The following is a 13,332-nucleotide window of genomic DNA, read 5'->3' as shown; positions in this document are numbered from 1 at the left end:
ACACACATGTGGTTCCTCTTATTTGATACACAGCCAAAACAAGTGCACAGCTGGGGGCTTCAGCCTGTAGCCATATGCTTTAGCTATGCTGGGTATCATAATATGGGGGACCCTACGCCAATTTTATTTATTTTTATACCACGATAGAACCACAACAAGGATCTGTGATTGCAAGCATTCAGATGCTGACACACAGGCTGAGGATGTCACTGACTGTAAGCAATCATAGACGCCAGAACTACCGGTGTACGTTGTTCCCAGCTGTCACTATTTTTGTACCACTACACAGCTTTACCTAGTAGTACAAAGCAGTATACAGGCAGTATAATCTATTAGCGCAATCTAGCCAAAAACAGTTTTTCCCAGCATGCTTTGCTGGGGAAGATCTCTGCATCCTTATGTAGAGGGGTTCGGGGTCATTGCGGTGACAGGCTAGGGTGATTTCTGACTGCGGCGCAACCCAGCGTACTTGGTCCACGCCCCGGCCACCTCCACAGTCAAAAGGGTTAAGTGTAATTCATATGTTCCTCTGCACATCATTGACACAGAAACCAAGTTCCTTAAAAACAGATCTTTTACTGGTAACTTAAATTCCATACTACAGGGTCATTACGGGAGGAAGGGAACGTACTCACGGTGGCAGGCCAAAATGACTCACTGCGACCCTACAACAGTAGAGACATTTCTTCCCTTTTCCTCCATAAATCCTGGGAATGACCCTGAAGAGCGAGCCGAATTTGCAATGGGGTCATGGTTTGTTACAACTTCCCTAGTTCTGCTCAGGACTCTATCACACTCTCCTACTCTAACAAGGCTGCTGTCTCATTTTACCCACTAATCTCCACACCCTTAGAGGGTGTCACTTAGAACCTTTGTGCCGCCCCCGTGCCAGCAGCCGGGCTGCTCGGATCCGGATCCGCAGTGTGGCTCGACGGATTCTACCGGACCCAAGGGTCGCGCGGACACTTCAAATAAAAGGGGACGTATTTGTACGGGATTTGCCGTAAACGGTTTGTGACGCCACCCACGGTGTGTGGTGAAGTGTGGCACCACCGCTGCTGTTGTGGGACTCCCGGGGGCGATGGGATGGCAGCTGGATGTTAACCCCTCCATGGGTAGGGATGGATGCCCCGGGGCCCAGTGTCCCTATGATGGGGATGCTGACTGCAGGGGTCGGCGCGCCTGGTCGGACCGGGGGATGTTAGGCTACTCACGGTTGAATAAATCACACAAGTCCAGTGGTAAACCAAGATGCTGGTGGCCGGCCGCCGCGGTCGGGTGTATCTGGTTCCACACCCGGGGTGATGATCCATATCACTTTCCTCTGCACTCAGTGTGTGGTGTGCTGGACTTCCCGGTGTGAAACACGGGAGTCCGCTCCCAGTCCTTCTTGTTGGGAGCCTTGCCCACTGACGCTGACCCTTAGGGTCCTGGCGGATACCCTATCCCTCTCGGTGGGTGGTTGTCTGCTTTTGGGACTTTGGTTGGGACAGGACCTATAATCCTGTACTCAATTGGTTAATTAGCTAGGCCATTGGTTCTGGTTCTGGATTCAGGGTCCAAGTACCCCCTCTGTGCACGGTTTCCGGGTCAGTTCTCCGGTGTCGGTACCGGTGGGCTCCAACCCTGTCCCGATCCACCTCGGATCTCCGGCAGCCGTCTTCCCATCTCCTGCTAGATACGGACCACCGTCTGCCACTTACCCAGTACACCGGGGCTCCAACCCCGACCCCTTTCCTTTCTGACTCCGCACTTCACTGAAGCTACACTGCTCCCCTTGAACTTCACCTCCTCTACCCTGAACTTAACTCCACTCCACTCACTCACTGAACTCAACTCACTGTTTTTCCCGCCCTGGGTTCTCCAGACACCTAGGTGGGCATTTCTCATCTGCCTGGTCCGGCCCACTGGTGGGTCTGTCCTACCCTAAGGGGGGGGTGGCTAGGGTTTCAGGTCGGCTGTATGTAACCCTGTGTGGGAAGGTGTTATGCGGGGGCCTTCTGTGTGACTACCTGGTTTTGCCAGGGTGTCACACCTTAACTCCTGAAACCCAGGGAGCAGACATGCTAAACCTTGACTAGTAAGTATCCACATAACACTATATTGTAACGCTGCGTCCCTATGCTCCTGCAGGGATGCACTCTGACTCACTGCCACAGCCGGATCCTTTAACGCTGCCAGGCATCCCTGCTTCTCCTCTATGTGGGTTTCTCCTCCTCCTGGAGTTTGTGCATGTGTTACAAGACCTTTGGGAGCGCTCCTAATGAGTGGGCGCAGAAACCGCTGCCCCTCTCTTAAAAGAGCCCAAGCGCCACTGTGACGCCCCTGGACTATCAGGTCGTCACAGGGTATTTCACAACCTGCCCTCCCGTGCAATATCCACCTCCTTCTTGGTTATGGGTCCCCAACTACATGGTGTTGCCTACATCAGCTAATCAAATCCTAGGTACACTCTGCACCACACTCACCAAACACACCAGTGGATGGCCTGAGTGGAATAGGGTCGCCCACCTGGGGGGTTGGAGAGGGGAGGTCAGGAGTGTGAAGAGAAGAGAGTGTTGTGTTGGAAGTGAATGAGAGAGGAGGTCAGGAGCAGGGCTCCCAGGAAGCTATCTAGGTGGCAGATGGTGGTCTGGGCCTAGAGAAGCTGGACCCCCCGTCACAGGGGATCGTGGCAAGGGGCACGGAATTGTCAAAGAGGACAGCCGGCGGCCTTGCACCATCACCGGGCTGGGACCGGGGCACGGCGGGGTGTGTGGACCCTGGGTCGCGGAGTGGCTTCAGGTAGCCTGACAATTTACCCGACGAGAACGGAGCTTTCAAGATTCGCTCTCCACCCACTCCAAAATCGGGGTACTAGCGCAGCAAGGGGGATGGGACTTTCCACTCAAACGGTCCAGAAAATCCCAGGCGTGAACCCTGAGAGCAAGCTCCCACACTTAGCCATAGTGGGGAGTGGGACCCGGCAAGTTCCATACTACCGGGACCAACAGAAAAGTAAACTTAGTGCCAGGAGGCAGGTCACTGATCACCAGGCAGCACCATTGGGGACGGGACCCGAACTAGCTCCCCTCAGCGGCAGCGGTATCCAGAACTTTGGTTTATCCAGTTGTCGGTGTCAGCTTAAGGGACTGAGTATGCAAGTGACTCCTACGCACCCAACGGCACTCCCCCACATGATCACCGAGTCCCCGGGGTATCCCCCCTACCCGTGGAGGGTCACAACACCTGGCTGCCCCTTTCCATCATCCCCGGGTGCTCCTAGCTGCAGCAGTGGTGCTCCAAATTGCCGCGTGCCTCGGGAGGCATCACGAACTCTATAATCCCTTGTAGATATCCCCTTCATTTGAGTGGCCGCACAACCCCTGGGTCCGGAGACCCCTTGAGCCACTGCTGATCCAGATCCGAGCAGATCGGCTGCTGGCACGGGGGCGGCACACCACTCCTATGAAGTGCTTACCAGCCTATCGCTGAGAGGCACTGGGTATTTAAGGCAAGCTCCCACTAGGGGAGTTGCTTGTTCAGCACCTCAGTTTAGTCAATTGAGTTTTGTCTTGTCAGTTGTCAAGTCACCCTGTCTGTCCAGAACGGTCCCATCCCATCCTCTTGTACCTGTCCTGCCCATACCTGGCTTCCAACTAATCCTGCCTGTTGGCACCTGGTTCCAGTCCTGTCCTGCCCGTACCTGGCTACCAGCCCATCCTGTATGTTGGTACCTGGTTCCTGTCCTGTCCGTATCTATTGCCTGTCCATCCTGCCTTGTTCGTGCTATTGACTGTGTCCATCTTGGCTGTGCCATCTGCCTTGCTAGTGTCTTTGCCTATCCGTCCTGCCCCACTGGTGCTAGAGACTCTGCCTGTCTGTCCTGCCTGTGCTGTCTGCCTTGAGTCACCCTTATGGTCCCTGTCTGCACCTGAGACACAGAGTTTTTCCCAGAGTACCTTGCTGTGACAATATCTCTGCAGCTTTAAACTGCTTTGCATCCAGCAAATTTGCGTAGCAGTACAAAACAGCTGCATACAGGCTTTCTTATAATCGTTCTCTGTATACAGGCCATGTATTAATCTAAACTTGTTTGTGTGCCAAAGAGTGCCAAATGAGAAGAACCTGTAATAGGGTACGTGGCCATGGTGGTGATGCTTGTGGTGTAGTTGCTTCAGGGTGAGGATGTGGTTGTTCTGTGCCTGCTATGCTCCAAACTGAAACACCTTCCTCCTCTGCACGCAGGCTGCAGGCTGGTTTTTGACAGTTCTCGGGTACCACTGCATGGTGAGGCCAGAACATGTTGAGACAGTTTTAGATTATATGGCTACCAGCGCTTCCAGTTCCTTTGCATTTTCTTCTACCCAGTTCACACCTTAAAGCTTCGAATTGTCTCTTACGTTCCATCGTCCTCTTCCTTCCACCTCAACCCATTCAAAAAAGTCATGCAGCCATCACTTATGCATTTTGATGACTCTGCTGGCTGGGGTCCATTGCTCATCCATCTGGTCCTGCCTCAGAGCTGGAAGAGACAGAGTGCACTGACGCCCAACCACTTGTGTTTCAAGATGACTCCATGGGAGGGCTGGTGGAGACACGTCTGTGGATCACAGCACCATAGCTCAGGTGATGATGAAACACAGGGGCCAACTGCTGCGGCTTTTGTCAGTGTGCAGACTTGGAAGAAAGGCAGTGCTGAGGAGTGGGTGTAAGATGATTTGAGGGATGATGATGAGGTGTTTGACTCCACCTGGAGATAAGGCCTTGATAGTGACGTGCATAGTTCCAATGAAGAGGAGGTATTCAGCCAGACAAACCAGCAGTACAGCAAAATAGGATGGTCAAGAGCCAATAAGTTGGTTGCTACCATCCGTCACGCCAGTGAAAACCTCCTGGCAGAGCCAGCTCAAAAGACCTCCCTGGCACGGCATTTCTTCCAGTAATGTGCTGGTGACAAGAGAGTGATTGTTTGCAAAATGTGCCATCAGAGCCTAAAGCGAGGCAAAAATCTTCTCAACCTGAGCACCACTTGCATATGTCATTTGACTTCCAAGCACAAGGTACAGTGGAGTAGTTTCCTGGGAAATAAGAAAAGAACTCCAGCTCCTCCTGTTTCCTCTTCAGATACAAGATGCTGACACCGCAGCTGCTTATGATTACCTGGGTCTCCTTCCTCCGAACAAGCAATGTGATAGCAACAGAATCATCTTCACCACCAACTATATCCACACCGTCCCATGGAAGTCTGAAGCTCTCCATCCCCAAAAACCCTTGATAGAAAGAGGATATACACCCTTGGCCACCCATAAGCCCTGGCCCTCAATGACAGCATTTTCAAAATGCTTGCCTTTGAAATGCTGCCATTCAGGCTGGTGGAGATGGACAGTTTACAACAAATGATGTCTGTGGCTGTAGCGCAGTACATTGTTCCGCCACAAATTTTCCAGGCATTCTATCCCTATCCTGCACGCACATGAGGCAGAACAAATCCATTTTTCACTCCACAATGCCATAAGTGGAAAAGTACACAAAACTATGAATACTTGGACCAGTAAGCCTCCATGACAACAGGCCCTTTTTAACTACGGTAATCTGTCTGGGTGACAAACCTCACACTGCACAGGAGCTGTAGGCAGGCATAAAACAACAAACACATGAGTGGCAGTTGAAGGTGAACCTACAGCTCGGCCTGGAGGTGTGAGATTACTGCCAAAATCTTGTTGCAGACCTGGGCTTAGGCGGCTTGACACAGATCCCTTTCCTGGTACATGTGCTGAATTTGGTGTGCAGAGCTTCCTCGAAAATTGCCCACATACAGACAGGTGCATCTCAATAAATTAGAATATCAAAAAGTTAATTATTTCAGTAATTCAATACAAAAAGGGAAACACATATATTATATAGAGTCATTACAAAGAGTGATCTATTTCAAGTGTTTATTTCTGTTAATGTTGATGATTATGGCTTACAGCCAATGAAAACCCAAAAGTCATTATCTCAAAAAATTAGAATATTATATAAGACCAACTGAAAAAAATGATTTTAAACTTAGAAATGTTGCCCTACTGAAAAGTCTGTACAGTAAATGCACTCAATACTTGGTTGGGGCTCCTTTTGCATAAATTACTGCATTAATGTGGCGTGGCATGGTGGCGATGAGCCAGTGGCACTACTGAAGTGTTATGGAAGCCCAGGTTGCTTTGATAGCAGCCTTCAGCTCGTCTGCATTGTTGGGTCTGGTGTCTCTCATCTTCCTATTGACAATACCCCATAGATTTTCTATGGGGTTTAGGTTAGGCGAGTTTGCTGGCCAGTCAAGCACAGTGATACTGTGGATATTAAACCAGCTATTGGTACTTTTGGAAATGTGGACAGGTGCCAAGTCCTGCTGGAAAATGAAATTTCCATCTCCAAAAAGCTTGTCAGCAGAGGGAAGCATGAAGTGCTTCAAAATTTCCTGTTAGACGGCTGTGCTGACTGTAGTCTTGATACAACACAGTGAACCTACACCAGTAGATGACATGGCTCCCCAAACCATCACTGATTGTGGAAATTTCACACTAGACCTCAAGCAGCTTGGATTGTGTCCTATCCGCTCTTCCTCCAGACTCTGGGACCTTGATTTCCAAATGAAATGCAAAATTTACTTTAATCTAAAAACACATTGGAACACTGAGCAACAGTCCAATTCTTATTCTCCTTGTCCCAGTTAAGACGTTTCTGGTGTTGTCTATTGCTCATGAGTAGCTTGACACAAGGAATGCAACACTTGTAGCCCATGTCCTGGATATGTCTGTTTGTGGTGGCTCTTGAAGCTGTGACTCCAGCAGCAGTCCACTCCTTGTGAATCTCTCCCAACTTTTTGAATGGCCTTTTCTGTCCAATCCTATCAAGGCTGTGGCTATCCTGGTTACTTGTGCGCCTTTTTCTACCACACTTTGTCCTTCCACTCAACTTTCTATTAATATGCCTGGCTACTGCACTCTGTGAACAGCCAGCGTTTTTAACCTTTCGTGGCTTACCCTCCTTGTGGAGTGTGTCAATGACTGCCTTCTGGGAATCTGTCAAGTCAATAGTCTTCCCCAAAATGTGTAGCCTACTGAATCAGACTAAAGTACCATTTTAACCTCTTAAGAAGCCTTTGCAGGTGTTTTGTGGTAATTATTCTTATTTTCTGAGATAATGACTTTTGGGTTTTCATTGCCTGTAAGTCATAATCATCAACATTAATAGAAATAAACACTTGAAATAGATCACTAAGTTTGTAATGACTCTATTTAATATTTGCGTTTCCCTTTTTGTATTGAATTACTGAAATAAATTAACGTTTTCATTATATTCTAATTTATTGAGATGCACTTGTATATGTAAGTATGCCTGAATGTGTACATGTTTGTATATGTGCATGCCTGCGTGTGCAGGGGGCCCACTGAGACTCTATCACCCGGGGCCTATGAAAACCTGAAGCAGGCCCTGTTTCTAGGATTGATCTACTCATCTCTATTGAACACACTTTGCCGTTAAAACATCATCAAAGAATCAATTGTTTTAAGTACACTTACACAGTTTTTGAAGGAAGTCAGAAGGGAGGTTGTTACAAACATCTTGGAGAACTAACCACAGATCTGTGGATGTAGGCTTGTCCAAATCTCTGTCTCTTCATGTAATCCCACACAGACTTGATAATGTTGAGATGAGAGCTTTGCGGAGGCCAAATGATTATCACTTCTACGACTCATTGTACTTCTTTACTTCTTCATTATGCAAGACCATCCCATTAAGAACTATTTTCAGTGTAAAGAAGAAAAAAGGGTCCCCACAGAGCCCTGAAGTCAACATCATCGAGTCTGTCTGGAATTACATCAAGAGACAGAAGGATTTGCACAAGCCTACATCCACAAAAGATCTCCAGCGACCGGCGACTGAAGACGTGTTGGCAGGCCTCTCTGACTGAAAGCTGGAGTCTGCAAGGAGGGATAAAGTTGATTTCCTCCCAGTACCTGGGCTTTCAGTGCGGCAGAGGCAGCACAGCTTTAGAAAACTATTAAACTGTAGGTTAACCTCATATCTGCATAAGCAGGTTAATAGTGTTTAGGGACATGACAGATTTCCTTCAAAGGGATTGTCCAGACTTGGTGCACAAGTCTGCAGTCACTCTATGTGCCTCTAAGTGAATCTGATTCCAACATGCCCCTCAACATACCCTTCAGGAAGACCTGTGAGAAAATCCCTAGTCTTGATGAACTGGGGCCATAGGATGTTGCTGAAATCTTATGTTAATTCTTTATATTTTCAAAAATCCACAAAAAAATACAATATTATAGATGTTGGGAAACGTACGTACTTTAAATGAAATTTCCAGGTTTTCTCCTCCCCACACTTCCATCCCTTGATCATAAGTTCCTAAGTATTCAAAATACTCCTTACTGATAGAGAAGAGTCCACCTGCCATGACTGGAGTCCTAGAAGGCATCATATTTTCAGAATAAGTTATCCAAAAGCTCTGAACACATTCATATTTCATTATGACCAGAAATATTTATTTTTAGATATTTTTTTCTTCCTCAAAATATTAATACATTTCTTGCTTAGATGCACCACTTACATAGATTTCGTGACAATTATAAATACCAAAATGAAACATTTTTTAACCCTCAAACAACAATATTTTAAGTGATACAACATGAGACACCCTTTGAAAAATATATATTATAGAAAACCCTTATAAAAAAGGCACTGTGCATGTCAAGCAAATAATTATGTACAGTCATATGAAAAAGTTTGGGCACCCCTATTAATTTTTAATTATTGTTAACCTTTTTTCTTTATAACAATTTGGGTTTTTGCAACAGCTATTTCAGTTTCATATATCTAATAACTGATGCACTCAGTAATATTTCTGGATTGAAATTAGGTTTATTGTACTAACAGAAAATGTGCAATCCGCATTTAAACAAAATTTGACCGGTGCAAAAGTATGGGCACCCTTATCAATTTCTTGATTTGAACACTCCTAACTACTTTTTACTGACTTACTAAACCACTAAATTGGTTTTGTAACCTCATTGACCTTTGAACTTCATAGGCAGGTGTATCCAATCATGAGAAAAGGTATTTAAGGTGGCCACTTGCAAGTTGTTCTCCTATTTGAATCTCCTATGAAGAGTGGCATCATGGGCTCCTCAAAACAACTCCCAAATGATCTGAAAACAAAGATTATTCAACATAGTTGTTCAGGGGAAGGATACAAAAAATTGTCTCAGAGATTTAAACTGTCAGCTTCCACTGTGAGGAACATAGTAAGGAAATGGAAGAACACAGGTACAGTTCTTACAGTACAGTACAATCCACAGATCACCTCCAAAGACCTGAAGCATCATCTTGCTGCAGATGGTGTCAATGTGCATCGGTCAACAATACAGCGCACATTGCACAAGGAGAAGCTGTATGGGAGAGTGATGCAAAAGAAGCCATTTCTGCAAGCACTCCACAAACAGAGTCGCCTGAGGTACGCAAAAGCACATTTGGACAAGCCAGTTACATTTTGGAAGAAGGTCCTGTGGACTGATTAAACAAAGATTGAGTTGTTTGGTCATACAAAAAGGCGTTATGCATGGAGGCAAAAAACCACGGCATTCCAAGAAAAGCACTTGCTACCCACAGTAAAATTTGGTGGAGGTTCCATCATGCTTTGGGGCTGTGTGGCCAATGCAGGCACTGGGAATCTTGTTAAAGTTTAGGGTCGCATGGATTCAACTCAGTATCAGCAGATTCTTGACAATAATGTGCAAGAATCAGTGATGAAGTTGAAGTTACGCAGCGGATGGATATTTCAGCAAGACAATGATCCAAAACACTGCTCCAAATCTACTCAGGCATTCATGCAGAGGAACAATTACAATGTTCTGGAATGGCCATCCCAGTCCCCAGACCTGAATATCATTGAAACTCTGTGGGATAATTTGAAGCGTGCTGTCCATGCTCGGCGACCATCAAACTTAACTGAACTGGAATTGTTTTGTAAACAGGAATGGTCAAATATACCTTCATCCAGGATCCAGGAACTCATTAAAAGCTACAGGAAGTGACTAGAGGCTGTTATTTTTGCAAAAGGAGGATCTACAAAATATTAATGTCACTTTTATGTTAAGGTGCCCATACTTTTGCAACGGTCAAATTTTGTTTAAATGCGTATTGCACATTTTCTGTTAGTACAATAAACCTCATTTCAATCCAGAAATATTACTCAGTCCATCAGTTATTAGATATATGAAACTGAAATAGCTGTTGCAAAAACCCAAATTGTTATAAAGAAAAAAGGTTAACATTAATAGGGGTGCCCAAACTTTTTCATATGACTGTAGTATAGCACTATCATACCCTGCCAGAACAACTAATGGCTTTGTACTTGTTTAACCCTGCTGTTCTGTTCGGGTTTACTATACACTTATAATGTTCCGGTTATTTTTGAAAAAAGTAAACAAATAAAACAAAAAAAAAATAATACCAACCCATAGTAAGAACCCCTCAAATGAGGGGAAGTGTATTAACCACAAGTTTCTCAACCACATAATGAATATTTAAAAAATAAAATAAAAAAAATCAAATTTCAAATTCGGTCATTTTTTACCAAACAGAACAGCAGAGTTAAGAGCCCTAAAGCCAATTTCAGCTACATTTACAGTTTAACTGGTACCTGGAGTAAAATATGGTTGTAACCAGTTGTAATATATAAAGAACAACACAAGCACCCTAGGGTTACTCACACATAGGATACTGTCTAATAGGAAATCACTGTAGAAATGGTACAATTAAACCACAGATTTTATTCTTTGCATTACAGCATAAATTCTCATCCAAGTTTATTTCCTTTAACCACTTCCCCTTATTCCACTGCCTTTTAACATTCTAATAGAACATGATACTCTCAATTAGGACATGAGAAGACAGTTAATCTCAACCTTGGGATCATGATCCTAGGCGTACCTGTAAAGGTAATCTGCCAGCAGGTTTTTGCTTTGTAATTTGAAGACAGCAGTCTTCAGGGGTCTATAGGGGTTAAGACATAGATTTCAGTGATGCATTTCTTATCACACTGTGTGTTGTTCTTTACCTGGTAAGTTTATTTTAGCTTCAGATGATTATTATTGCCAGACTAGGTAAGATGGAGGTCAGCTAGTCTGGCACATCCCCTTCTGTGATTAACAGATCACTGTCTGTAGACTTTGTACATACATAAGATGAAAAGAGTGGGCAGTCAGCTCACCAGTCCATCAAGTGTTTGAATAGATAATGCAGCCAAGGGTGCGGTGCACGAAGTTTCCTAAGCCGGTAGGTGAAGTATTCAAGAGGAGAAGGAAAAAAAATCCAGCTCCCACAGTAATAGTATATAGTTGCATTCCAGATTTCTTATACTAAAAACATTTTTTTATTTCAACCATTAAAAAAACATAAGAATCGCTAGCCTACGCATTTCGAGCAGTTTGATCTTACTTGAGTCTTAATCTGATAACAGTCCGTTATTTTCTGGTAATAGCTGGCACTATTATGTGTCACATTGTAACATGTTTTCGTAGGTGGAACGGAAGTTTGGTCCCTAGTGCTTCTGGGGTATGCTATTAATTTAGGACATCCTGGGGACACATGGGAGAATACTCTGGTTCTGGATTTTGGAATGCATTTTGCGTTCCATATATTTAATGTAAGATCGACAGACATACTTGTTCTGGCCGCTGGAGAGCAGATTGCGTTCCATATTGGTCACATTACATTGGTTCGCCATATTAGTTCTGGATGGAGGTATGCATATTGTATTCCATTAATACATACAGCGGTCATTCAGGTACTTCCGGGGCCCCTAGGGCCCTGGAAGACCAGTTCCGGTCACACACAAACACATTACAAAATCCCAATTTTTCCCCAATCATCCCCCATAGAATGGTACAAGGCTAGGGTCGGACCAATGGATGGCTGCCTAGAGGTGGAGCCAGTCCAGTCCACTAGTTGACCAGGTGGGAAGGGCAAACAGTGGACAGTCAGAGTAGTGAGTCGGAGAGAGACTGTAAAGGTGGACGTGAGGAGACGCACTGACTTGGAGTGAACAGTAACCTGGTGCCCAGGAGGGTAGTTGCCGGTGGAGTACTCCCGGAACTACGCACCAACAGGGTACAGGATCCTAGGTGTTACATCACCGCCGGAGTCTGCTCCAGCGACTTCTGCTCCGATCGCCAGGCGACGCCGTGTTCCTGCCGTGGATGGTGCTGGTGATGGGAGAGAAGTCGATACCAGCGGCACCAGTGGGCGCAGGCTCAGATCATCCACTGGGCTGGGTTAGCTTGGGATCTGCAGTACCGCTGGCTGACTGTGGGTGGCATGTGTCTTCCAGCTGAAGTTGCTAGCGTTCAGCTACAGCCAATGGGAAGACACCACACCCTTATTTCCCCTCCTGTCACATGATTACTGCCAGATATAGTTCTGATTTTCCTGGCTCCTCTTACGTCCTATTCTGTTGGTGATTCCTGTGTTGACTTCTGCGTGTTTTTGACTACCCTTCTGCCTACTGTTTTTGTACCTTGCTGCCCGACCCGGATCTGACCTCTGCTACGTTTGCTGACTACGTCACTGCCTGCCGATTCTGTCCCTGTTCCGCAATTCCTGGTTTGACCCTGCCTGACTACTACTCTCATCGGACTGCAGCCTTCCACAGGTAGTGATCTCCAGGGTCCTGTGTAATTCCAAATCCCTGTATAGGGGTTAAAGGGTTTCAGGGTTCTGGGGGTCCTACTTTGTGAGTGGCTTTCCTCTAGCCTCCCCTTTACAGCCCATCTGAGTCTGTGGATCCAGGCAGGCGTTACATTATACCTGGCCATCTAACCAGGAGAGAAAAAAAAAAGAAATGGATTCTCTCCATGCTGTGCTAAATCAGGTGCACACCCTTTCTGGGCTTGTACATGGACTGACACAGCAAGTGCAGGATCACAGGTCTGCTCAGGTCAAAGCCCCCACTGCAGTACCTACCTCAGCATGTCCAGAGTCCCGTTGACTGCAAGGGAGCAGATCACGTGGTGGAGTGCCTGGATCAGAGAGGCAATTGCTTCCAAGGCAGCAGCACCACCTGAGCGGACCCCAGGATACCCGCTCAGGTGCCCAGGTACTTCCTGCAGACCCTATGAGGTTAATGTTACCTGTCTCATTGTCTCACCAGGGAAGATCTGTATGGCTGCAGGCCTTTGTTGATTGTGGCTCTGCTGCTAATTTTATAGACACTATTGTAGCAAAAGAGCTGGGTTTGACTTTGCTCAGGTTAAATGCACCTATTAGAATATCTGCTATCGATAGTACACCTCTCAC

General features: G+C 46.1%; 1 protein-coding gene across 1 annotated transcript in view; it reads right to left on the bottom strand.

Moving 5' to 3' along the window:
- LOC142244313 (polypeptide N-acetylgalactosaminyltransferase 12-like) overlaps positions 1 to 8,434 on the bottom strand; it is a 105,575-nt gene extending 97,141 nt beyond the window's left edge. Inside the window, exon 1 of the mRNA XM_075316525.1 lies at positions 8,327 to 8,434. Coding sequence (XP_075172640.1) covers positions 8,327 to 8,434 — 108 coding nt within the window. The remainder of the gene's footprint in view (positions 1 to 8,326) is intronic.
- Positions 8,435 to 13,332: the final 4,898 nt, after the last annotated feature.

The sequence above is a fragment of the Anomaloglossus baeobatrachus genome, chromosome 6 (genome assembly GCF_048569485.1).
Source record: "Anomaloglossus baeobatrachus isolate aAnoBae1 chromosome 6, aAnoBae1.hap1, whole genome shotgun sequence".
NCBI classification, from domain to species: Eukaryota; Metazoa; Chordata; class Amphibia; order Anura; family Aromobatidae; genus Anomaloglossus; species Anomaloglossus baeobatrachus.
Note: the sequence above shows the minus strand (reverse complement) of the source record. Positions and strands in the feature narration are given on the sequence as shown.